The 27,379-nt window shown below is 37.8% G+C and overlaps 1 protein-coding gene across 1 annotated transcript in view; it reads right to left on the reverse strand.

Moving 5' to 3' along the window:
• The window catches only part of ctnna1 (catenin (cadherin-associated protein), alpha 1), a 93,095-nt gene that overhangs the window by 53,950 nt on the left and 11,766 nt on the right, over positions 1-27,379 (reverse strand). Inside the window, exons 2-7 of the mRNA XM_061901921.1 lie at positions 26,049-26,163; positions 25,514-25,709; positions 12,252-12,418; positions 10,636-10,755; positions 6,496-6,765; positions 4,564-4,767 (exon numbers count right to left, since the gene is read on the reverse strand). Coding sequence (XP_061757905.1) covers positions 4,564-4,767; positions 6,496-6,765; positions 10,636-10,755; positions 12,252-12,418; positions 25,514-25,709; positions 26,049-26,153 — 1,062 coding nt within the window. The 5' untranslated portion in view covers positions 26,154-26,163. The remainder of the gene's footprint in view (positions 1-4,563; positions 4,768-6,495; positions 6,766-10,635; positions 10,756-12,251; positions 12,419-25,513; positions 25,710-26,048; positions 26,164-27,379) is intronic.

Here is a 27,379-nt window from a genome sequence, read left to right on the forward strand (position 1 = left end):
GTTCACTAATGGCTGTAATTTTTTTTTACATCGAGAATTGACTGAAAGTAACACATTTGGAAAAATAAACTTCCAATGATCAACAATTGACCCTGTCCGAAAAATGAAATTTTTTATTCAACAAGTCTAAGAACTTTAGTGGTCCATTAGTGTTAATTGAACACTTGCAATCAAAAACATTTTGCCCCATACACAAAATGTCTTGAGATTCACCTCCCGGTAGGTTGGGAGTTCAAACCCCGGCCGAGTCATACCAAAGACTATAAAAATGGGACCCATTACCTTCCTGCTTGGCACTCAGCATCGAGGGTTGGAATGGGGGGTTAAATCGCCACAAATGATTCTCGGGCGCGGCACCGCTGCTGCCCACTGCTCCCCTCACCTCCCAGGGGGTGAACAAGGGGATGGGTCAAATGCAGAGGACAAATTTTGCCACACCTAGTGTGTGAGTGACAATCATTGGTACTTTAACTTTACCTTAACTATGTAAAAAAATACCAACATGTTAAAGTGTTCATATGACAACAAACCTTTTTTTTTTCTTTTTAAGTGATCGGAAAATTTGGGCACACAAAAAGGTTTTGTTGTACTCAAATATATGTTGCTGTACTTAAAGAGAAACTCAAAAAATTGGAATGTTGTGAAGTGGTTTGTTGATACCAGAAAGTAGATTTACAAGGTGAAACTAATATGAAATAGGCTCATAACATGCCACTGAGGATATTTCAAGACCTCTTCTCATATAATTTGGATGATTATCGCTTACATCTCATGAAAACCTCAAATGGAAATGTTTTGAAAAAAACTGTACACCACAATTTTCAAATTTAAAAACAAATACAAACTTGAGATATTTCACTTTGCACAGTATGTAAAGAATGTATATCACATAATAGTTTCACATATGAAGTGGAATTGCTGAAATAAATTGACTTTTACACGATCTTCACATATTTTGCAATCCAGATCAGGATCATCCCCAAAATCAAAATGTTCTTCATCCCATTACTGACATTTCCTGAACATCCATCCATCCATCCATTTTCTACCGCTTATTCCCTTTCGGGGTCGCGGGGGGCGCTGGCGCCTATCTCAGCTACAATCGGGCGGAAGGCAGGGTACACCCTGGACAAGTCGCCACCTCATCGCAGGGCCAACACAGATAGACAGACAACATTCACACTCACATTCACACACTAGGGCCAATTAATCAAAATCTGTCCATAAGTTTTTGAGTTATGTTGCTAGCTAGCTATCTAACTAACTAAACAAAACCCAGCAAATACATAGCATCTTAGCTTTGTTGGTTGGATGATTTATATTTTTTCCATGATACATTCAGACTTAAGGGATAATATAAAGATTTTGCATAGGCAAACTAAGAACTATAAAGGGTGTGCACTATTTTGGTAATAAATCAATTGAAGGTAAGTTTGCAGGCTGCAACAAGCAACCCCACTGCAACTTTGAACAAGTAGAACAAAAATGACAAACCAAAGGCGAAAGAACTGCTGAGCAAAAAAGAGGCAGAGAGTTAAAGCAACTAAGACGAAGAAAGAGGGTCAAATTGCAAATATCAGATTCGTCTTTTAAAAGTGATTGGGCAAATTACATTTCTGCAGCTTCATATATCAACCAAACATAACTTCAAAAACCCCATACAAACACGGAGAGCTAGAGATGCATTATTAATAAAAAGAGACACAAATTTACACTCAACACATGCTATGCCAAACTGTCATGAAAATATGCCACAATTGAGGTCATACTATGTGGCATGCCAGGGCAACAATGCCTCTCACCACTCGTGGGTGAGTTAGTCACAATACATAACCATCATTAAGAAAGAATGTACACCATTGAATGGAAACATCTTGTGAATCCAATCAATGCGCCTGCATCCACGCAAAGTGTGACAACTAAACACTTAACGTGCTTTAATATTGTGGTTGGAACACTGAAAATGTGTTGTCTTACCATAATTCCTGCACATTTGCCTTTGAAGAAGTAAGTAAGATATTTTAACATGTTGTCCCTGTGGTATATTTCCACAGCAGATTGGAAGTGCAGATGGCAAAAAGATGATGGAAAACAATGCTTTGGCTACAACAAACACGCTGATGCAGTAAGACTGATTTAGGGAAGAAGTATTATAAATACATTTTACCAGACCTTCAGGATTTTGTGGTGATGTGCAAATTCAACCAATCCCTGTGAATTATGGGCAGTGTCACAACTCTGTTTAATCCTTGCAACTTCTCCATTTTGGCAAATAGGGAAACAGTCTGAATCAAATATGTCCCTGCATTGTCCACTAAGGTTAGTCTAAAGCAGTGGTTCTCAACCTATTTTCAGTGATGTAACCCTGTGAACATGTTTTTAATTCAAGTACCCCCTAATCAGAGAAAAGTATTTTTGATTGAAAAAAAGAGATATAGAATTACATATAATACAGCACTATGTCATCAGTTTTTTATTTATTAAATTGTATAACAGTGCAAAATATTGCTCATTTGTAGTGGTCTTTCCTGAACTATTTGGAAAAAAAAGATGTAAAAACAACAAAAAACTTGTTGAAAAATAAACAATTGATTCAATTATAAATAAAGATTTCTACACATAGAAGTAATCATCAACTTAAAGTGTCCTCTTTGGGGATTGTAATAGAGATCCATCTGGATTCATGAACTTAATTCTAAACATTTTTTCACAAAAAAAAGAATATTTTAAACAAACAATATTTATGGAACATGTCCCAAAAAATCTAGCTGTCAACACTGAATATTGCATTGTTGCATTTCTTTTCAGAGTTTATGAACTTACATTCATATTTTGTTGAAGTATTATTCAATAAATATATTTATAAAGGATTTTTTAATTTTTGCTATTATTAGGATATTTAAAAAAAACCTCACGTACCCCTTGGCATACCGCCAAGTACCACTAGGGGTACGCGTACCCCCATTTGAGAACTACTGGGCTAAAGTATCGGTATTCAGGAAAATATTGTATTTTAAAAATGTATTTGGATTAAAATAGACATTTTTACAAGTATTGACACCTCAATCCCCCAATCACCAAAAGTACCCATCACGGCCAACACCGCGCTTTACTCTCCCTTAGCAGCAGCAGACAGGTATGCACGCTCAGTACTATGTGACGCAAGCAGTAAAAAAAACAACTACAAAAGCACTCTGATCGAAGACCCCAGATTACTACCAAATTCTAATCACTTGTGCCTCATCCAATTTCTACCAAACTGAAGCAAAACATACTGTATGAACTTGTAAATTGCACCTTGTTTTACTGTGAATTCCATGTGAACAGACAGAACAAAGAGTGTAAGAGTACTGGTCTCTGCATTAGAAAAGTTAAGACACATTAAGCAAATTGAAAAGAGTAAAACAAGATGGCACTGGAAACCCAAGCGCAGAAAGAAACAAACCCCAAAATTAGTAAAAAACAAAACAGTTATTTTAAGATAGCATACTAACTAGGAATGGGTGTTGGACGTTAAATCTCCTTGATCTACATTTTTAAAAATAGGACTTTAGTGGTGTGATGAGATTATCTCTCAAAATTAAAATGTTGCAATATTTTTTTAATAGCAACATATCTGTGTGGCCGTGCGCGAGGGATCGGAAACGCACATTTTGTGTTTTGCCAACACAACAGAGAGCTAGCAAACAAAGCTATCCTTGGTGTTCTCCGTGTAAGCACCACCTTTTCATTTGAATTCCACAGCTAACATGCCGCGCCGTGTGGTATGTCCAAGCAGGCTTAACTGTCAGGGAGGTCAAGTTGTGACAGAAAAGCACCCCTGACACATTGGATTGCTTCCCACAGCAGCATGACACCACTGCAGCAGCCCAGAGATAAGACTAAACATCCAAATCATTGAAACACTTGACAGCTGCAATAGAGATGCAGAAGACCAAGCAAAACGCCTAATACAGCCTTTCCAATTGTGTCTTTAAGTTTTTAATTTGTATACAACTTCCAAGTATACCTGCATTATTGGTGATACAACCACATGAAAAAAAATGTTTCCTTCCCAGCCATATACCTTGTTATAGTAGTTGCTATTTCAATTGTCCCAACACTACCACACTACATGGCACTCCTGCTTAAAATGAATATTAAAATCTTGTCTTGTCTTGTTCTTGTAAACCCAAATTCGTGTATAGTCTCATGAGATGAGTGCATCATCACACCCCTGTAAGATTTATATTCTTGACTACTTGTTAAACAAAAACTGTGGATAAGGTTTTCAATCGTCATGCTAAAACACTAAAATAAACAAAAAATGTTGTGGTTAATCCATCCATTTTATACCGCCTGTCCCTTTTTCTGGTTAATGTAAAATAACATTTACATTGAACAGTGATTAGATTTGTAAATGGCGTATGCAACTATTTCTTTAAAGCTTTGGAACAGGAAAAGTGTAGTATGTCATAAAATGGTGCACACGCTCTTTAAAAGTTACTTGTACCCATGCAAACAGTGGAATGATAGGTTCTGGAGCCCAGTAGTGCTTGCAAGAGAAAGGAAGAAGACACTCACATTGCCCATGTACTCAGACAGCAGATCCTGAAGAGCCTGGCGCACCGAATTGCATTCAGCCACAATTCGCTCCCTGCGGTCGTCACGTGTGCATGAAGAGTCGGCCATGAGGGCAGCACCACTGATGATGCTCTCAAGACGTTCCTCCAAGGATGGACGGAAGCGCTCCTCACTAAACGCCAGAGGGTCCACGATGATTTGTTTCTGCCGGTGAAGATCAGGAGGAGATTAAAAATGTTATGAAAAAAAACAGTTATCAGAGTGCACTTGAATACATTTTTTCCAGAATTGTGGTTTATTATGCACAGAGCCGCATCCATCTATTCTGACCTCTGGTTCTGCGTCATGTTGCCATGGCAACAAGCACGAGGGACACAAACGAGTGGCGAAAAAAAAAGAGTAAGATATAAATGGGCTGAAGTGCTGTAGATAGGAGCACAGACTAATTTTGCCTCGCACTTGAGGCCTGGTTTCGTTTCACCTTTCACATGCCACCACTGATAAATGGCATCAACCTGAATTTTTACATGCCAAGCAGGCATCAGTCCACTTCTGGATACAAACACAATACGTCGTTACAATGCAATAAACATTAAATGTGAAAAGGCAGAAAATAAACTTGTAAAAATCAGTGTCACTGCTTCACAAGTGTCGAAAGATCTATTCCAACTACGTAAAACTGCTACTCAAATAAAACTGCTGTATGTCACAGTTAGGAGAATGCTTAAAAGGCACGCGTGTTCAAATCGTTGGGGTACGCACATACGCTGAAAAAAAACAACGCCACGGAGCAAAGAAGGTGTTTGGAATGATTTTTTGTCTTACTCACCTGTTTGAACTGTGCGCGGTGACCATTGCATCCTTTTTTTAATGCTTTGTAAAGAAAGATCTCTCTTCGAAATGTGCGCATGTAAATGAAAGCCGATCAAAGCCAACATTTAATTTGGACTGTGTGAAAGTGTTTAACAAAGTTTACAGGTTTAACTTCTAACTGTGACAAATATAGAAATGTATTTATTAAATACGTTGTGTAAAACCTTGATTGGTAACATAAGCTAGCCGGTGGTGGTGTTATATTTTTTTTCATTTCAAAAACGTAACTTTAAACAGGATTTGTCTTGTGTATTATGGTTTTTACCTTTTTGGTGAGGCACGCATTTCCAAGATAACTCACAGGGATGAGATTCATTTACTTGTGAAAGTGTATATTTTTTAGATGGCACAACGAACACGTTTAGTTAAGTGACCTTTCAGTGATGTTGCACATTGAACCAAATGGCACAGATCTACTGTATAAAGATGATATTAGACCAACTTTTGGTAGAGTCGAGATGTATAGGAGTGTATTTTATATCAGGAATCTGAAAACTGAACTAACTTCTTGAACATTAACAGTGATTGCAGTTGTGGACATGTGAGTTATGAGTGCAACACGACTTTCCAATAAACACCTCTGCAATGCCGTAAGTAATAAAGCAGCATGTCATATTATAGCTATGAGTAGGTAAGCGACAAGCAAGCAGTTCAGATCAATCAAGAAGGTAAACAATGTCCCAGTAGGAGCGCCACAGCAAGTTGCTGAATGACTCATCACAATCAACACATGCAAAATAAAATGACTTAAAAAAAAACAGTCAAATTAATTTATTTTAAAATGCAATGATTATACAATACTTATCTTAACAACCTACTTTAAAAATACTTTGTAATTAATATAATGACTGAATGCAATCAGTTGCAATTATCACCCCACACAACATTATGATGATGTGTTATCCTGCTGTTTTAAGATTTAGTTTCAAGCCAATATTTTGATTATTTACAATCTTAGCTATGTACTATTAGTACTTTTGGAAAACAAAGTTTTTGTTAAAAACAACACTGATGAGGACAAGCAGATAAGGCTGTCAATCTGCAACAATTTATACTTACATCAAAATTGTTGAGGGCATATGCCAGTTCTCCACCTCCTGCCGGCTGATTGAGTGCAGAGTCTTCGGTGGTTGTGGCCTGAGCAGCATTAGAGATGCCAGAAACGGCATGTTGCAGTTGCTTGTATATCAGGTCACGGTTAGCCTTGTAGGCGGCCAGATCAGGGTGCTGGAGGCAGGCACGGGATGCCGTGTACAACATGGGAACGTTCTTCTGTAGAACCCCGCGAGCTGCAGCCATTTGGTCCTTGTGGTGGGAATCCTTCAGCTCCTTGATAGGTGCATAAAAAGTACAATTAAAGGCTGTGCGGGCGAATTAGTTAAAATATTTAGTGCTTATTATTGGTGATGCACTTCATACTGAATTCAAAAACAGTACTGTTGTGTCCTTACATTATGTGTGACATAGTTTGTTCTGGACGACCTAGATTTTGTATGTCCCCTGCGGTAAAAACGCACTCATAACAAGGCCATTATAATACGCCCTTAAAATGCAATGTATTGCTATTGAGACTTAAGCCCTGTGGTCAAGTGATAACAATCACTGAAATCGTTAGAGCATCATGGAAATCAGAACAATTTCAAATATATTAAAATGCAGTTGACCATACATGAAGAAAAATATTGTATAATAAGCATCTCGTGTTAATTGCTTCATCACATTGTATCAAGTTCACTAAGGTGTTCTTTTTGGTTGTCACGGTCAGTAAGTTTTCAAAGCACTACATTAGTTTAACACTTTGATTTCTTCTGTTTTCACACCTATATGTTAAGTCCTAGTTTCCCTGCTCTCTACTGTAATACCATTGTTGGCCATATGCTGTGTGCCTTTTGTACCCTCAGGGGCTATTGTGGTCATTTCAGCTTGTTTAGCAATGTGGAAATGTAAGTAGAAAAAGAGAATTAAAGGGGTCATATTAGGGCTAGGCGATATGGCAAAAAAAGTTCACCATTAATTTTTTCATATAAGCCAATCTCGATAAATATATAAAAAAATGTTTTTTACTATTATGAAAGCAGATTGTCCCGTGTTGGATTATAGCCAGTACCACATCCTTACTGTTTACTAGTGCAGTACCTTGTAACAAACATTTCCAATATGTTTGATGGAGGTAATATATGCTAACAGCTGACAACTGTCATTATTTCCATCTGTATGATTGTGCTTACTAGCGGTGTAACGGTACAGGTAACCCACAGTATGGTTCATACCTGGTTTTAGGGCCACGGTTTTGCTTATTTTTCGGTAGCTTTTGTGGGGGTAAAGGGAACAGCTTTTTTTTTTTCTTCTCAGTTTTTTTTTTTTGCCTGTCATTACACACATTCTGCAGTAAACAAAGTATCAGTGGTGTACTGAATAATATAAGACTTATTTCAAGTTAACATTTACAAAACACTTTCCAATGATAAATTATTTGTATTCTTGAATTACTTGTATACATCAGTGCCTCTCACAAGTGCATTTTAAAACTGAAATTCTGTATTTTATATTGAATGAAAATAAATTAAATTGCAGTTTGAATTTGGATACCGTAAAATAATGTGTACCAACACTTAAAACAAGTTAAATGATTATTTCAGGAAAAAAATATTTTTCTATTAACTAATAAACAAAAAATACACAACGCGTCTGTCTGCGGAGGTTTTTTTTGTACATTTTCTATCAGATTGGAATCTTTGCAGACACAATCAAAAAGCCTGATTGGAAAATATAGATGCCTTTTCTGACTAAATTAGTGGGTGTGTTGATTCTCCCAATCGGCACCAATTTAATCACAAACATTTTTGTGAGTGCCTGGAAGTCCGCATTCAGGGCAGGCTTACTGGTGAGCTGCAGCAGATAGCTAAAGTAAAGACTGTCACTATAGTCGCTGCTCCTTTTAAATGTTGCGTTTCAACTTCTGTGCTAGTTTTCGTCATATTTCTTTATTGTGTTGTTTTGGGCTGCACTTCCAGCTGTTTGACAGGGAAGAGGTACAACACTGATTAAACATTCATTATGTCGTGATAGTGCCGACTTTCGCAACGGTAGAACGGGATGGTCGCACTCACACACACCGACAAACATTTTCACAAAAACATCCTCGCAAACATACACAAACACATTCTCAAACACACAAAGGATTACGGTCAACAAAGGTGGATTGTCCCCTGAATTATAACAAGCATTGTTGCTTCCCTATTGCACTAACTTCTAACAGTCTGGTGGTGGTTTGGCTTCAAGTGGGAATATGTCAAACAGACAACTGTAATATGTCAAGTGTGGGTTAGAAGTGTTGCTACCAAAACTAGCATTACTGCTAATATGTAGCATCATTTGAAAATTCACCTGCAAGAGAATGAAGAGTGTTTGAAACTCTGCAAGTCAACATCTCCATTCGGTGCCACACCAACAAAGTGCCGAGGCAAACATTTCCAGATCAACACCATATGAAAAAAAGTCAAGAACAAAAGGAGATAATGTCCGCAGTAACCTAGCACATAGCAAAGGACGAACACTATTTGATTTCCTATTATGCAGCTCATTTTTATTTGACACTTATTGAAATATCTTGTGTGACATCATGCACTTTATTTGTCTTAAACTATTGTAGTGGCGTTCTGGACAAAAGGTGCACTTTAATTTAGTGTTGTTTTCATATGTCATCTTAGTGACACATGCACAAAAGTGCACTAATTGCTTTTAAAATGTCTCTGATAATATTGCACTTTCTGTTTTGAAATGACAAATGTTTGTGCCACTGCTTAATAACTGTTTAATAAATACACTTTTGGTCAATTGACTTAGTTGTGATTCCCCTCTCTGCATGAAAGTTTAAAATGAGCATATATTAGTGCGGTATGAACAAGAATGTTTTAATGGAGAAAAATAGAATCATCATACTGGTGTGATTATAGGCATCAAGTGTTCATTCAAGGCTAAGGCAAAATACCGAGATATATATTGTGTATCGTGATATGGCCTAAAAATAGAGATATTAAAAAAAGGCCATATTGCCCAGCCCTACTTCCTGTACACTTAAGATGCGGCTTTAAGGATTTGCCACTTACGTACAAAATACTTAACAGTCGAGCTCCATCCTATCTTGCTGATTGTATTGTATCATATGTCCCGGTCAGAAATCTCTGTTTAACAAACTACGGTTTATTAGTGATTCCCAAAATGACACTATTAGCATATATTACCTCAATCAAACATTGTGGAAATGTCTGTTACAAGATACCCGGTACTCAGTATAATCCTGCACAGAAACAAGACGACTTAAAAAATAAAAATAAAAAAGTAATATTAATAGAGATTGAGTGATATGAAAAAAATATTGGGATCATTTTTTTCTGCCATTTCGCCCAGCTCTATGAGTCAGTCTGCCATACAGCAGGAGGATGGAGACAATGAAGGAGTTTATTGCCTACGGCGTTTATTGCCTACAGGACTACAGGAGTTTATTGCCTACATACTGCAATAGCATGCTCGTGGAAAAGTTTTCTGGGTAACTCTCTATCATATTGTATAAGGAGATATTCGCTGAAATTCTCTGAAATCACAGGTCAGAAAACATCACAAGTCAGAGCAAATTCCAAATGGCTCGTTTGATGATGGAAGGAAAAACGATCTTATAAATATCTCTGCACTTATATACAAGGTTCAATTTCAGATGTTCTAGATTTTTCCAAAATAATATTGTCTGATAAATATTATTACATATCATAATTTTCATGGATACATAGAATATCGCACAGCACTGGTCAGGCCTGGAACGAATTGGACATGATAAACAAGGGATTACTGTATTGAGATATACTACTTATAACAGTGGCATAGTTTTTGTTAAATCACATGAACGTTACGTTTGAAAACTTCTGCAGTGCCAATTTTGAAATCATTGTTTGCGAGGGATACAGACATCTGCACAAGTGATACAAGATAATCATTTCAAATAATGTACCATAGTGTTAGTATTAGAAATTTCATTATTAATTATTAATATTTATCAATCTGCCAAAAATATGCAGTCTCTCCCTTGCAAATCTTTCCAGAATAACCCACACTCAGTATTGAAGAAAACATCACCATAAAATTGGTATTGTTTCATATCTAAATCTAGTGAGAAATTTTTTTTTAAAGTTTGATAAACCATACCTGTTGCCTCTTGGCTGCCATGATGTTCAGCTTGTCCACCTCTGGTTTCAGGGCCTTATATTGGATCCCGAGGTCCTGTTCTGTTCCTGCATTGCGCACTTTCACAAGATTTTCCTCCACCTGAGACAGGTTTATGGACAAAGTTAGGCAATGCTTTTCAAAAGTCTGTCAAAATGAAATATAGAGAAAAACATCTTTGTAGAACACGTGGTCTGCCTCCAAATCAATGTATTCCTTCAGACACTACTATAAATAGTTACTTCTTTAGATGTGAAAATTGCTTCATTACAAATGACTCCTTCAAGCACCCTAGAAACCATAAACACAGCTTCTGCCTTAACAGGACATTTTTACATATTCAAGTAAATCATCTTTAAAAGCTATTTGAAATGAAAATGTAAAAATTAGATGTAAATACAGTAATAATTGATACGTGGCAATAACCAGAAGACTTCTAATATCTGGTAATTAAATATGCAATTTTTTCAAGGTCCTTTTCATGTATTTTTCAACAAACAAGCAATAAATCGATCTGTATTATAATAACAATAATCATATTTATTATAATTAGTTAATTCCTATAAAAATACATTTATGAAAGTTCTAAATACTTTGACTTGCAGTCTTGTCAACACAGCGTTTTTGTTGTGACGGTCCAAGGAGTGTTCGTGTTTGAGCTATAATTTGACTGCTGTAATGTTTGACGGTGAGATGAAGTTCGATGTTAATAAACTGACTCTCAAAATCATGGCTGTCTTATTTCCTTCATGTTGAGCTTTCACAGCATCAGCGATCATCTTTGTAGACCCCCACTTATTTAATGCACTTGTCCGTGGCCGTGCCATGCTAGCTAGTTGCACACAGTGCTCTTATATCTGCACATATAATGTTAAAGTTAACTTTACCTTTATATGTGCACTCCTCAGCCACTCAAAGTCATAGAAAGCTAGCTGCCGAGGCTTTTTTTAACATTGTTTTTAATGCGGCTTCCATCACAACTTAAAGTGACACAATACAGTGGAACATCCATTTGCGAACGCTTCTATCTGCTTCGGTTTACGAACCTTTACATCATGCCAAACATTCCTCTGTGTGCGAACCATGCCCGGCATACGATCTCTTCATTCATTGATTTATTTTGCATGCCGCTTGCAGCTATAGGGGTCTGCCATTTAGAACTCATCACTTACTGTACATGTTGGCATAGCCCTTTTGAAGATTCTGGTCGCCTACAGCACATCCTGTTTACATCCTATACACACGGGTGCGGCACTTCTGACTTGTTTTCACAATTGTCGCACCTTGCGCCGGAAAAAGCTTTGTCAATCTGTCTTAGATATCACTTTGTATGATCTGAAACACTATTTTCACAATTTGATTATCAACCACCGTTATTTAAACACACAAAATAGTGCTGACGTCACTCCCTCCTCTGCTCCTTAGTCACGTGACCAGTCAAACTGTACAGTGGCTTTGTGGTTAGAAAACCGCGCTTTATCATATTACGATTAAATTGCAAATGCAATCATTTGTTCAGCCATGTTACAATAGCAAGGTAGTACTCAGATTTGAGAAAGTAACATTTAGTAGATAGATTCATTAGGGGTGTCTCTCACCAGTTTCAGCTGCAGCAGAAGTTTGTAGACATCAGACATATCTGCCAGTACCAACAGATGTGTGACTGCTGACAAGAGGGCTCGGGCGGCACGAACCATATTACCCCTCTTCACAGACGAGCAGGGGTCTTCAGCAAATTCTCCAGAAGCCTGCCTCATTGAATCGCCTGGGAATGTAAAACACATCTGTGAGAAAATGTTTACTCTGGTAACATTTTAATTACACTTGCCTTTCCAACACAGTAATTGGTGCCATCACAAAGGTAATTGTACAAAATTGATATGAAATCAACCACAACTGCCCAGTCTAGTTAGATCTGTCTTCAACTAAGGATTTTCATAATCAAATCAGATTTGTTAGATTTTGCCCATACTTGAGGATCAGGCATTCATGGCACCGCTGTTTTTGAAAGATAGAAATAAACAGATTGTGATGATATGTAGTACTGTATTCCGACTGGGCACCAAGTGTCATAACATCAAATGGAGGTATATACGTATAGTCACTTGAAGAAACTTATAAAATGAATTGAAGTTAACAAGAGATCCAATTTGCGACTTTTTAAATAAATAATAAACCATTTTGATATTCAGTTGAGATTGGATTTAAAAAACTTATTGGTGCAGCGCAAAGAAGACAAACCGGACTTAATAGAGGAAGTAAAAGTTGCAACAAAGTTCAATATTCAAACCTGCAAAATATTACATTTCCTTTTGCAGAAGGAGAGCAACACAAAGGTGAGAAAGCGCATCCTCGCAAAGCCCGCATCCACCAAAGTGACCGCTCTGAGGAAGAATGACGAGACCGCCGAAACTATAAGCACTTACTCTTAAAGTATAATATGTCTGCAACTCTGCACACAGGAATCTTGTGCGAATTAGTATAAAGACACATGAACGCATTCAATCTATCCTCTCAACAAATTCGCTGTACGCGGGTGACCTACTTGAATGTTAGCATTTACCCAGCAGTATAAGAGCCAACATTTATCCTGTATGGTTGCGTTGTTTTTTTTCCCAAGGTTGTACAAAGTGCAGCCTGTGTTACTTTTTAAGTGTTAAATAAGCAACAATCATTGAAGAATACAGCAAAACTATAATCCATCCATTTTCTACTGCTTATCCCTTACGGGGTTGCAGGGGGTGCTGGTGCCAATCTCAGCTGCATTCGGGCGGAAGGCGGGGTACATCCTGGACTAGTCGTCACCTCATTGAAGGGCCAACACAGATAGACAGACAACATTCACATTACTATAATATAACAAAAAAATATGTTTAGAAGACGGACACAGATTTGTCTTTAAATACCGTAAATTCCGGTCTATAAGCTGCTACTTTTCTTCCACTCTTTGAATCCTGCGGTTTATAGAATGCTGCAGTTTATTTTATTTTTTCTTGTTCACAGGCTTCAAATGCCACCAATAACTGTAGCCTTGTCACATCAGACCAAATAAATTGCAGAACTGGTCACAGTGGACCAATGAAATTAATCACATTAAATGAAAACATCCTTACACAATAATTCAGTAATTTAGAGTATTGGACTCACTCTCAAAAGTATGTTGGAGAGGACGCGACTGTGCACACGATGCGGCCTCGAAGCCCAAAATGATCAAACTGGCCATTGTGAAAAGGAAACAGCCGTCGCAGGGAACGGAAATCCACCACTACTAACAGGCCCTGAAAGGCCGGACCACCACACAGAAGACAGCAAAGACCGTTTTAGTGTGAAAGAGGAAGAGAAAGATAAAAACTGCGCTGAAAGACCTATTCGGTGGGCTATACTGTATGCCGTGTTACAGACACTGTATTTTGTTTAATGTGAAAGAACGTAAATATTTCATGTTTTAATGAAACGCATCTTTCAAAATTCAGGGCTTCCCCTACATGTAATTAATCGTGAAGCAATGCCATTGCAAGATAAATCCCACCACACTTTTAAAATATGTTTTTTTTAAACATAACACTTTAAATGAAAATACATTTAAGTGATATCTTTTATGAATAAATATATGCATATAGTCTATTATTTAAACACTATTGGCCCAAATAAGTTTGAAAAACATCTCAAATATCAAAAACCTTCCTCATTGCTTTAGTTTGGGGAAATCTATATCGCGAGCACAACAGCTGGTCAAGCGCCAATGTGTGGGAAATTGTCCACTTTGAATGGACAGGTTGATCAAACGTGTGAGGGGCTTTGCGGGAACAATTTTATTTCGCTTCAGAAAATTTGCATTCATTTGATAAAATAGCTTTACTGTGACTTAAATTAATTTGATTTGTGGGGTGGGCGGGGCTGGTGCCTATCTCAGCTGTATTCGGGCGGAAGGCGGCGTACACCCTGGATAAGTCACTACCTCATATTGATGTGTCACATGTTCCATGAAATTCAGTGTTAAATTGACTAACTGCCATTTGTGGAGAGCAAATTGATGTTTTTGATTTTAACTGCTGCACTAACCCTTCCACTGAGGAAACAAAAGCATTGTTAAACACTTTGGCTACTTCTTTATCGTCTCTAATGAGAGAGTCATTATTTTTAAGCTCATACACCATTGTTGTTTTGCCTAATGGTTTTATTATACTATTTATTTGTTTCCCCAGTGTGAGAGGGCTTCCTTTTGCTTCAGTTATTGCAGAGATAATAATAATCTGCTTGTGCATTTCTTAATATTTTAGTAACACGATTTCTTAGGCTTGTAAACTTTTTTTATTTATTTTTTTAAAACAACATGATATGATTACCCTTGGCAAAACCCAGTCCATTGCCACCAGTGCCCAGCTAGCAGACACAGCGATCTATCCAGATAAGGCCGCAGCTGCATCCTCTGCATTGCCGCAAACTGCAGCAGGAACTGCCTGCGCTACATGCGCTCTCACCACTGGCGGCGGTTCCTGGCTGCAGCTCAGGGCTAGGCCGAAAACACCGGTCAGCTCCACCCCACCACAGCCAGAGCAGTGGACATTGGTCAGGAGATCCCGAGGACGCCGGCCCACAAGTTCCCCTCCCTCCATGTCGTCGGAGTACTGATTCAATCCCCGGTTGGATCTTACAGAGTTTCCTCCTCTTGCTGGTGGCTCTGATCACCTTACAGTAGGCACTTTACCACCGCTGGAACTTTCCCATTTATCCGAGTAAATAAATTTCCCCTGTGTTTGCACCAAAAACTACCCGGGTAGATTTAGTTTTTCAGGAACTTTTCCCGAGTTCTTGCCGGGTAGAAGAGACTTTTGGAAGGCTACCGGAACCTTTTTGGGAGCGGGCTGTGCTGTTAAACGCTGATTGTTTTACATAGTTAGGACCGTTCCTAAAACTGCTTTTTCAAAGACACGAGCAAAATTAGAATATGTTCCGCAACTTGAAAACGGAGAGAAAAAAGAACTTTCGACTTGCAGGAACTTTTTTTGGGCATCTGTGTGCTGAAGAACGCTGATCAGTGGCACTATCTTGCGGTGTTTACCCCTCAGCTGTAGTCTATATGCAGTTTATTGTTTATTTTATTTATAAACTTTGAGAAGTGGACAGACTCTTTTAAATGTATTTACAAAGGAGTATGAAGCCAGATTTTAAGCATTGAATTCAGCTGCTTACTACTCTGACTTTGTTGCATAAATGTGAAATAAAGAAGGTGGTAAATCAGAGGAATGAAAGTCAAATACGAAAAAACTAAAGTAAAGGTGTTTGTGTCGGTGAGGTACAGGAGGACCCTGGACAAACTGCTCGCCATCATGAGCAATCCTGCCCACCCACTTCATCCGGCAATTGAGGGACAATGGAGCTCATACTTCAACAGGATCCTTCAGCTTCGTTCCCACAGTGTTCGATGCAAGAATTCCTTCATTCTGCACTCCATCCAGCTGTATAACCACTCGCCATACAGCAATAGATGATATCTGTCTATTACCTGACCGCTTCTATGTTGGGCAACTCTCTTGTTTATGTTTATTTTCTGCTGGATCTACTCTGTATTTTATGCTCCAGCTGTTATATATACTGTAATATTGTACATGGTAAATGTTATATATTGCATAAATTACATAATAATATATCAGTATATATTATATACTGTGTATATAATATGTAAATATTACATATATGTTTTATTTTATATTGCTATTACGGTAAATTTTAGTCTACTTTATACCTGCATTATCCTTTCCATCCTTTGTAACTGAGCTACCGTGTGGAAAACTTTCCCTTGTCGATCATTAAAATGTGTCTAAGTCTAAATGACATCAAATATTAACTATTTACTTTATTACATTTTGTATTAGTAGTCAGTGACACTGTTAGTGAAATTATTAGCCTCTACCCAAGTGAACAGAATGCTAATGCTAACAAGCTAACGCTCAAGCTGATGTATTCGTGTTGTGGGCTGACATTTATTATTTATATATTGTTATATTTCAAAAGGAATAACCCAACCCTCCTGAATTCATCACTTACGGAGAGGACGACTTTCTGACTGTTGGACATTGCGAACAAAAGCCTGACTTTTTATTAACATTTTGGTAAACTTTATTTTTTAAATTATATTGTTTTGTAGATTATTACTTTGCATTTCATTAACATAGACTTACGAAAACTACTGTTGTATTTATTTACAATATATTTACGGTATACATATTTTTTTATCTTAATGTTTTACTTTTACGTAATCCTTTATACTAAATGCTTTATAATATAGAAGCCGCCACATCTTAAAAATTAGAGTATTACAAGGAAGTAATACAATATATCGTATGAATGGACATATAGCCAATTATTTATGCACAAATGACTAGTGATGCACAGAAAATGTGGCCAATGAAAAACTTTGACCAACCGCTTTACATAGTGAAACACATTTTCTACATCTTTAAGCTACATTTAAACCAGTGAGGGTGGCATTGGGAGCAAATGGTTAGGGAGCAAATGGGTAAAGTGTCTTGTCCAAGGACACAACGGTGGCGACTAGAATGGTGGAAGCAGGAGTCGAACCTGGAACCCCCAAGTTGCTGGCACGGCCACTCTACCAGTTGAGCCACGCCACACCATGGCTCCGACGGCTGCCGGCTTAGGCGATGGGGCCGACGACTCTTCCAACCACAGCAAGCGCAGAGCCCCGCTTGGCCTGCAGCCTGACCCAACCAGCCTTAGAGGCAATCTTTGTCCAGAAGTTGGGGTGTCACCACCTCCACAGTTATAGTACTCACGTACTCTAAAGTAATGTCCAATCATTACCTCATAAAACTTTAAGTTCTGACTCATTGTCGACAAGCTACTAATAATGCTTTAGTAGCAACATTAAAGCTATCACAACTACGACTCTTGCTGGCCTACTGCCTTTGGTAAAGGCACCATTCCAAAATTATGCGGGCTCCATCAATAACCTCACTAACAAATTTTACAATGTCCTGCACAACGCAATTGATCGTATAGCACCGCTAAAACTAAAAAAAGGCCTATAAATGATGTAACAGAAGAAACCAGAGCTCTCAAACTATCATGTAGAAAGCTGGAACGCAAATGGCGTGCGAGTAAACTTTGTTTTCCATCAAGCATGAGTGATAGTTTAATAACTTTTTAAACACGCGCTTACCTTAGCTAAAAGCAATTACTACTGATCCACCTCAATAAAAACTATCCTAAATATTTTTTCAGTACCATTACTAACCTAAAAAGTGACTCCCCCCAGTAGCTCCACCCACTCGGCTGATGGCTTTATGAAATGTTTTAAAAAATTTAAAAAATTTACTTAATAAAAAGGAGCTTTACGATAGAACCCAGTTGGAGCTGGGACGCGCCATTCCCTCATATACAAATGTATGTACGACGGATAATGCCCTCCAAAATAATATCTCTTTTTGAAGAAATAACAGAAGAAATCCTCTGACTTAACTTGACCCACTTCCTGGGAAACGTATCAAGGAGCTGTAATATTAGGATCATCAATGCTTGATGTTATTAACGTATCACTTTCCTCTGGCACTGTTCCCCTAGATGCGGGTGTCTAGCAGGACACCCGCATCTGCGGTCCCTTCCAAGGTTTCTTGTCGTTCCCATTGGGTTGAGTTTTTATTGCTCGGACGTGGGATCTGAGCAGTGGATGTTGTTGCGGCTTGTGCAGCCCTTGGAGAAATTTGTGATTAAGGGCTGTATAAGTCAACATTGATAGATTAATTGAGAAGTTACGGATCTGACTTGCCAACTGCTCGGACCCGCTTTCTTCATACATGCTAAGTGATTGGTAAAGACTGCAAGGGAAGGTCAGCCACCACTAAAATATCACAAAAAAAATTGTCAAATATGTTCTTGTGTGTTTGCATTTCACTGACTAAATGCGTTCAATTTGTTTAAAATTAGCTACATTGGCGACAACTGGCGCAACTTTTTTTCATTGATATGGTAACGTCGCAGTGCTGCAGCCAAACTTCACAATCATTGGATAAATGCTTGACTTTGTCCCACCCATGATTGCTAAGCGTATTAATAAAAGTGATGAAAGGCGCTGGGCTTCCACATGATGATTGACGAGCTCTCTGGGCTTAATCCCTTTTTGATTGACAACAAAATGAGAGAGTCAGAAATTTTGAAATATAAAACATTGCCAAAGCATTTGTTCAACTTTCATTCCGTTGTTTCTGTTGATTGAGAAATTTATCATTTTTATGTGAAGTTTTCCTTGTAAAATCTAGCATGATTATATGTTTTATCTGTTAATTGAGACTGTACTAATGTTTAAAGTGTTGCTAAAAATGGATTCCCTTAGTTGAAAGATTAACAGCTGCCACTGGTATACAGCCTGTTTCATTGTACAATAATAATTATACAAATGGAGCTGATATAGGAAAAATATGTTAATACTAGGGGTGTAACGGTACACACACAAAAATTTTGGTTGGGTAGGTACCTCGGTTCAGAGGTCACGGTTCGGTTCATTTTCGGTACAGTAAGAAAACAACAAAATATAACTTTTTTGATTATTTATTTAACAAATTTGCTAAATCTTCCACCAAAAATATTTTTCTTAGTGGAATATTTGATGTGAAGTAATGGGAAACTTGCATAGGTCAATAATTCATGATAACATTGATTTTGATTCAATATTATGTTTTGAGCAATGACAGTTTGAAAGAAAAAAAAAACAGCTTTGTTTTATTAGTCAACGTTGCAACTTTTTCTAAATTACATTTAACCTTTAAGTTTTTTTATTTCACTTTTGTTTATGTTTTGGTTTATTTTGATAGTATTTTTAGAATGTGCCGTGGGCCTTTAAAACATTAGCTGTGGGCCGCAAATGGCCTCCGGGGCACACTTTTGACACCCCAGCTATAGATAATAAAAATTAAATCTGATAAATGTATGGGTAAAAATCAGAGCCTGGCGACGCATGCGCGTTTATCATAACTCTCTCGCTCTCTCTGTCTCTGCCCCTCCCTCACGAATGTTGCGGCGGCACCAATTTTTGTTTTGTTTTTAACCCCTTCTTCACCCTGAACGTACATTGAAAATACACGCAACACTAACTTAAAATGCCGGACATTTGAGGCATTTGAGAAACTCCACCTGGACAGCTCCGCAAAGAAGACATATCTGGTGAAAAGAGGAGGTATGGTCAGTCTATCGTAGCTTTGTCGCTGCTAACATGCCGTGTGTGGTTTTTTTTTTTTGATTGATAGAAACTTTTATTAGTAGATTGAACAGTACAGTACATATTCCGTACAATTGACCACTAAATGGTAACACCCGAATAAGTTTTTCAACTTGTTTAAGTCGGGGTCCACGTAAATCAATTCATGGTGCCTCGGTGTGCATTGTTTACACAACGTGCGGTGCGCTACTTAATATGTCCGTGTCGCTCGGTACACCTCCGAACCGAACCCCCGTACCGAAACGGTTCAATACAAATACACGTACCGTTACACCCCTTGTTAATACTAATTACTAAAAACACAGACTTGTTTCAAACGCATGTAATTTATTTTTAACATTCAAAAAATGTATGTATGCATTAACATTTAGGCAAATTATATGATGAAGTCACATTAACCACACCCCAAGCTGCGCCCCCAACGCCACATCTATATTTGCAAAATGGGGGGAAACCCTTTATACGATATCATTTTGACACAGCCCCCCACCACAAATTAATTGCCGATCTGTAGGAAACACTGCATCCTTGGGTCACATGCCTCCCCTCCCTCGAAACCTAACACTGCCACAAGTAGATTGGAGTTTTGCAGGCAACAATAATATACCACACAATATATTTTACAATAACAAAAGGACAAAATGCAATATCCTTTGAGAGTTTAAGTGTTCTCTTTTCATATCATACATATACAGTTCCAAGTATACTAAGCAGAGCAAAGCCTCAACAAAAGGACTGCAATCTTGTTTGTCCAGCACCACGATGTGTCCTACATTGGCCTATACGGTTGACTGGGCGCATATTGACTTTGTCCGGCTCACATTATGAACATCAGCACATCTGTCAATAGGTTCATAGACTAATAATACCTCTAGTGACTAATTTTATTAGGTACTACTGCTTTCAAGTAGTCATAATATATTCCCATTGCCCAAAGCAGGTAAATATTGATGCCAAAATGCCATAAAAGACAAAAATGGCAAAGGTTAAGAAGAGTTGTCTTAGAGTGGCAAACATATTTCTCTTTCAAGAATTGAAAAAAAACATCAGATCAACTCGCTGGTACAAAATGTGCACATACCGTCTATCAATTAAATATTATTTCAACATCCCACTTTGTTTATTGTAATACAATTAAATGATCCGTTAAAGCAAGAAATACTATCTGTTGGTTGACCATTACATAAATTACTGCACTCTAATATAAATTCTGCTTGGAAAAGAAAATCTACAAGCACATTAGATGATTAAATCAGGAAAAATATAAGGCAATTGGCTACTGAGTGAGTAGAGCTTCTATTGATAGTGAGGACCATCTTACTCCCACAGAGTGTAAGCAGGTTCTGCATATGAGCAACACAGAGCTCAAACACACGCTGCCCCTTCAGACTATCATCACCCCATGTGAACCAAATCAATAAGGCCATTTTCAAGAAATAGATGGCTATCAGTTCTCCTTTAATAAAGTTCTACCTTAATAATGCTCACCAGCGGCCAACCAAAGTGCATGATGAACTGATTAAAATTTACATCACACAGTAAACCTGCATAACAGCAGGACAGGAAAGACAGACAGGGAGAGAAGGGCAAGACAACAACAAGGACATTAGTGGGAAAAAAATGTGGAGAGGAAAGAGGTTTAATGTGTTAGCAAAGTACCAGCAATCATGATTAACCTTTAATCAAATATGATAAATATTCAGACAACGAGGGGGAAAGTAAGTCATTTTTAAGACGTAAAGTCAGAAAAAAGAAAAAATATATATTAAATTGAAAAATCCTTGATACATGTGCAGAGGCATCACTGATAATGCCATAAATGTCTCCTTAAATTTAAACAGCTGCAAGTCGCAGGTGGGTGGAAAAGGTTACATGAATCCAGGGGATGGAGGGGATGTTAGCTTTCTCGATGGTCACATTATCAGTCCAGGCACGCTCCACTGAGCAGCATAGCATAGCTGACAGCCAGCACGAGGCACCAGCACAGTGCTCGCATTCCAGCCCTGTGACAGCCCTACTGCAACTACAGTAACAACACAGTGTCGCAGAAGCTATCTAACCACATGTCAGAGTATGCGGCGCAGAGCTCGAACTGAGGGCATCTAACTTGCTTGGCATCTTACGAGAGAAAAGAGACACACCAGCACAGCTGTTACCTCAAATGGTGACAGCAGCTGTGCACAATTTATCAACAACAGCTAGTAGATAACCAGAGAACAGAGGATAAATTTAAGTTGGAAGTGAATAATGCAACTTTCTAAATTGGCTTTTGCAGAATGGGGGATTCCCATCTTCAAATGTGTGTGAAGCATGGAACTCAAAAAGAAACTGACCAGTTGCGCCAAGTGGGGTATCTATTTTTCTTAGGGGTTGTTCACACAAACTTTTTCAGGTTATAAATGTAAAGCATAGTATAATGTATACTCTCACATCACGTAACTTGCATAGACAACGCAGTCTTATCCCCCTTCCCCTGCGTAGTTTCCTGCAAGGCTTACATGCACCTCCAAAAAAATCCTACGCGATGCAAAATGCAGAGCTGTGATTGGTTTGTTTTTGCAAAAGAGGGTCCCCAGACACACAAGCACAAATTTTGCGCTTTAAATGCACAAATTAAAGTAAGAAATAAAACAACAGTGATTAAACATTTGCATGAAAACTGATTTTGTGTATCTTGGTGCGCTCTAAAAAATAATTACTAAATATGTAGTTTTTCATCTTATTGTGTTATTGTTGCGTCCTGAAGAAGTCAAAGTACAACACTATTTAAAAACATTTATTGTCAATCTTATTAACAACAGCATATTGTTAACTTAAAATAGTTATGTAACAGTTTTGTTTATTTACAATTACATGATCGCTCTTTCTTGTCCCATTTCCTGAAAGATACAACAGCTTTGCCCTGAATAACTCTGCCGTGACACATTCAGGCGTTGCATAGTCCATCTTCACAAAGGTATTTTCCACTGGTTTATAAGTAAAATGTCTATTAAAAGTAAACCGATAATGCTGAATGATTAGTTTCAGTGTAGAGAAATGTCACTCTTCAAGAAGGAAATACAGTATTTAGTCAACGACAGCTGTGGTTGCTCTTTTGGAGACACTGCCACTTTGTACTTTGAAAAAGAATTACAAGTGTGGTACCACCCACCTTGGAAGAACTATAAATCCAACGAGATGGGGACACAAGCGAGATGATGCGAGATCATATTCCAGCATTTAGTCCAATCATCAATTTGTGACATGGCGATTAGGAGTGCAACGATTTGTTGACATTGTCGCAACTGCAATAAAATTTGTACCTTACAAATACAATTTTGATAACAGTAGGTTTGTGTTTTCCTCAACAGCAACGAACATGCGCAAGTCAGCGCAACAGGAAGAAAAGTATCTATCTGGACACACAATATAATTAAAACATGTCGTAAAACTCACCACGGTTACAATTATCTTTCTAGATTAAAATTATCGTAATATCGTGATTGCTAAAACTTAGATAAACTCGCGGACTAGTGACACTGCTCACTTACTGGAAAAGCAAACTAGCGCTAGCTAGGTCAAATGCTGGCATGACTACAAGAGACATTAACCCCTTTCCACAGTAGAAAACAACATTCTCCAATCTAAATCTGTATTAACACATTACTGTCTAAACAACTAAAATATTCAATGGAGCACATTAAACCTACAGGCTATGCTCTATTAAATAGAGCAGTGGGATCGATCTATACTTGAAGGAATATGACAACAGGACGTGAATTTGTGTGATGTCACATATACTGGATGTGACACACAACGCCCGTTGTTTTCTTTATTAAAAAAACATTAAAACTTTGACAAATTAAAAACGAAAGAAGATGAACATAATAAAACACTGAAATAAAAATATTAGGGCTCTCACGTAGCCAGAACAATATAATCAAATAACATATTTCTCATTTTTTATTTATTGTTGTTCATTTTTTAAATAAAACCTGGTTATATAAGTACTCGGGGTGTTAACATTTTCAAATACATCGCGATTCTTAATCGATTAAAAAATGAAACAAAAATTGATGTTTTACTTATTTAGTTTTAAATCTGTCCTCTCCAGCCACTCAGGCAAATCATATTGTTGATGCAGATGCCCGTATCTGCTGTACAGATTCACTTTGAAACCAAGTTTGGGATACTTCTTTGTTCTAGACTTTATTAAATGTTTGGATAGAACCAGTTTCATTTTAGATAAAATTGAAATTTATCACAGCTGTTTATCTATTTTATGGTGGAATGTGAAATCATAGAACTGGCTCCTAATATTAAAGTAATGGTTTTGAATCGAGAACCTTCGAGAGATTTTTTTCAGGTGTAGAATTATGGAAACCAAACTTTTGAATGTATCGGGATTCATTCAAAAGGCGCTGTGGATTGATGGAAGCAGATTTAAATCCGAAGGAAATGACTGTTCATGCCCCAACTAATACCGTTCCAGATGAAGGTTGATATTGTTCTGGACTAGTTAATCAGTTTAGAAAGCACAAATGCAGCGTGAAGAGGTTTTTGTAAGCTTTATTATTCGCCTTTAATATGCCTACTTCATTATCTTTTTTCTCATTCGTATTTCATTCAGGAGTTCGAATTAAGCCTACATTTTTTAACCATTTTCTTAAAAAAACATTTTTTTTCTACCATCGATCTACTTCAAAATGTTCTGTTCTATTAATTAGTGAAGCAAAAAAACAGTATCCTCTTCAGTACAATTGCTGCTATGTTTTTATTGAATGGTATCTGCTTCCGGATTGTATCCCGAGCGTTTAGGGATACACACCCCCTTGAGAGACCTTGTTTTCAATCGCATAATCCAAGTGTGTTAGTCCGACTTTTCAAAAACCAAACAATCGGATTAGGGTGTTTCAATGGGTTGTAGGAAGATTATTTAGAGCCAAACTATTTGGGTAATTGGACTGATATAGTGCATGGACACGTACTGAGTGCTTCACAGAGGGCATGGCTGAACAGTGAGCACAGCACAAGCTGCAGCATCAACAAAATCACAGGAGAATCTACAAAAGTTTGTGAAAAAAGTTATCTTTGATGGATTTGAATGGGAATCTATTGAGAAAATCGGCCCAAAAAATGGATACATACTTGGGAAACAAAATATCAATATATTTCGCGAGATAGGCGCCAGCGCCCCCCGCGACCCCAAAAGGGAATAAGCGGTAGAAAATGGATGGATGGAAGATCAATAAAACTGCTCCGATCTACATGATACCAAGCTCAAAGTTATGACTTACATGGCAACTGGATTGCGACATATCTGCACACATTTTCACAATCAATATTCACCACAGGAAAAATCGCCCTCTGAATGTCTCAGTGTAGGTCAACGGCATAGTGTGAAATGTGGCAAAGAGTGTTACGATCAGGTACTCAAAGATGAATATTAGAACTGTGCTAAGTCTTTATTATGGTGTCTGTGTTTTATAGTGCATTTGCATTTATAAGAGAATACTGCAGATATAACCTTTGGAGGATAGTGTTGTTCTGCAAACCATGTTTAAGATTTATTTGACACACTCTTATCTTGTTGAGCATGCAGAGACAAGAAATCACACTCTGTGGCATTGAGTACTTCCAAAATACCTTGCTTGCGGACATCTTCCACTGCAGCAGTCAGCTCATCCTTGAGGAACTGACTCTCCTTTGCAATCTTTTCTCCTTTTTCCAAAAAGTTCCGAGTCGCAGTCTCCACAGACGCTGCCAGGACGTGAGCCTTCTTGGAACGTCCCTTCTTCTTGTTGGATGGGCCTTTGTTACTTGAGTTCACCAGAGTGGTGACCTATGGCAGGCAAAAAAAAAAGGGTTAAAAAGGTGGTTTCCAGTGATTAAGCTGGTTACAATATCATAAGTCCTTAACTCATCATTAATTAGAACTTTCTTTTTATTTCAAATCCTTGAAACTTTTAAACAACGAATATTCAAATAGTTAACTATTCTAAGACACCCCGACAGACTACATGTATTTATGTCAATTCCATTGGGACAATTGTGAAATACTATCAATGTCCCAGACTGAAGGGTGTTGGACCTCAGAAGTTCAAATTGTATAACATATGATACCAATACAGGCACCTAGATTTTCCATCAACCAAACAATAAAAAAGACAAACAATATTACCTGTGTGACCAAGGGCTCCAGCAGCCTTTCCACTGCTAGAGTCCTGATCTCCAGACTCTTTGGGTCCCATTTGAAGTTAATGTTAGCCGTGTTGATGTTTGTCATTTCTAGAATTCTAGAAATAAAAAAAATAAAAAAAGTCACATCACAGAATGCAAAACTGCAACACAAACATGTACTCTTTTGTTGGTGACCTGGTTCAAAGACTTTTGGCCTCCCAACATTCCAGCCATATTGGGTTGGGACTTATGAAAAGTAACATTACAACTGTCCTGCAAATCCCGCCCATCACCACAAAAAGAAGCGACGGAATAAAGTATCCATCCATCCATTTTCTACCGCTTATTTCCTAAATAAGTGTGCACCAAATTTTCGGCAACAAAGAATGTTCAACTGAAAAATGCCCCTAAGTTGCATTTTTGGCCTTCCACTGAAAGACTTTGATAATCAAAACAAAACTGCCAAAACCGGCCGTTGTGATGACATAAGCAAAAAGTGTGGGCTTATATAGAGCGGACGAACATGCCTGCGGTGTGAATGTACTTATCCAAAAAAAGACCGACGGAAAGTGTCAGTTTATTTCGAAAACATGAATTCAATTACAATGTAATACATTACATATTTGACCTACAAAAACATGCAAAGTGGAAATATCAAGAAGAGAATCTTCTGTAAATACATGTTCCACGTCAGAGGTAATTAACTGAAATACAAACATTCACACAAACCCTGCACAGAAAAGAGAAGTACACTCCAAGCGCGTCCACTACGTCTGTGGCACCCTCAAGTATTTGGCCTATGAATTATTATTGTTGTAATATTAGTGATAAATCAATATTTGGATAAGTTCATCCCCATTTTATTTTTGAAGGATAACTTCCATCCATCCATCCGCTTTTCCCTTTTGTGGTGAAGGATAACTTAATTAGTGCAATTGAAATGGCTTAATTTTAGTAAGGTTGGTACACAATCATAGCCAATTATGTAGATTAGATAAGGATGTCACTTAGCACCCCACCCTATAACCCAACACCAGAGGTAGACTGCAGTCCTGTGGGAATCACTGCCAATCACTGCATGGTAAACAGGCCCATTAAAAGAAGCTCTCGATCTGGAGAAAAACAAAACTGCAAAATATAGAGTTCCTGAAGTGAATAACAACATTTTAACATCAAATGGTAACATCCTTGCAAAGAGCTTATATGCATGCCTCAGAAAATGTCCTTTCCTATTTCAATGACTTGCAAACTCATTGATTTGCCAACAGACACGGACTGGCAACAGTCCGGAAGTCCTTGAGGCAAAGTAGCTTCCACATAAAAGTTGGTCAC

The sequence above is a fragment of the Nerophis ophidion genome, linkage group LG05 (assembly GCF_033978795.1).
Source record: "Nerophis ophidion isolate RoL-2023_Sa linkage group LG05, RoL_Noph_v1.0, whole genome shotgun sequence".
In the NCBI taxonomy this organism is placed as follows: Eukaryota; Metazoa; Chordata; class Actinopteri; order Syngnathiformes; family Syngnathidae; genus Nerophis; species Nerophis ophidion.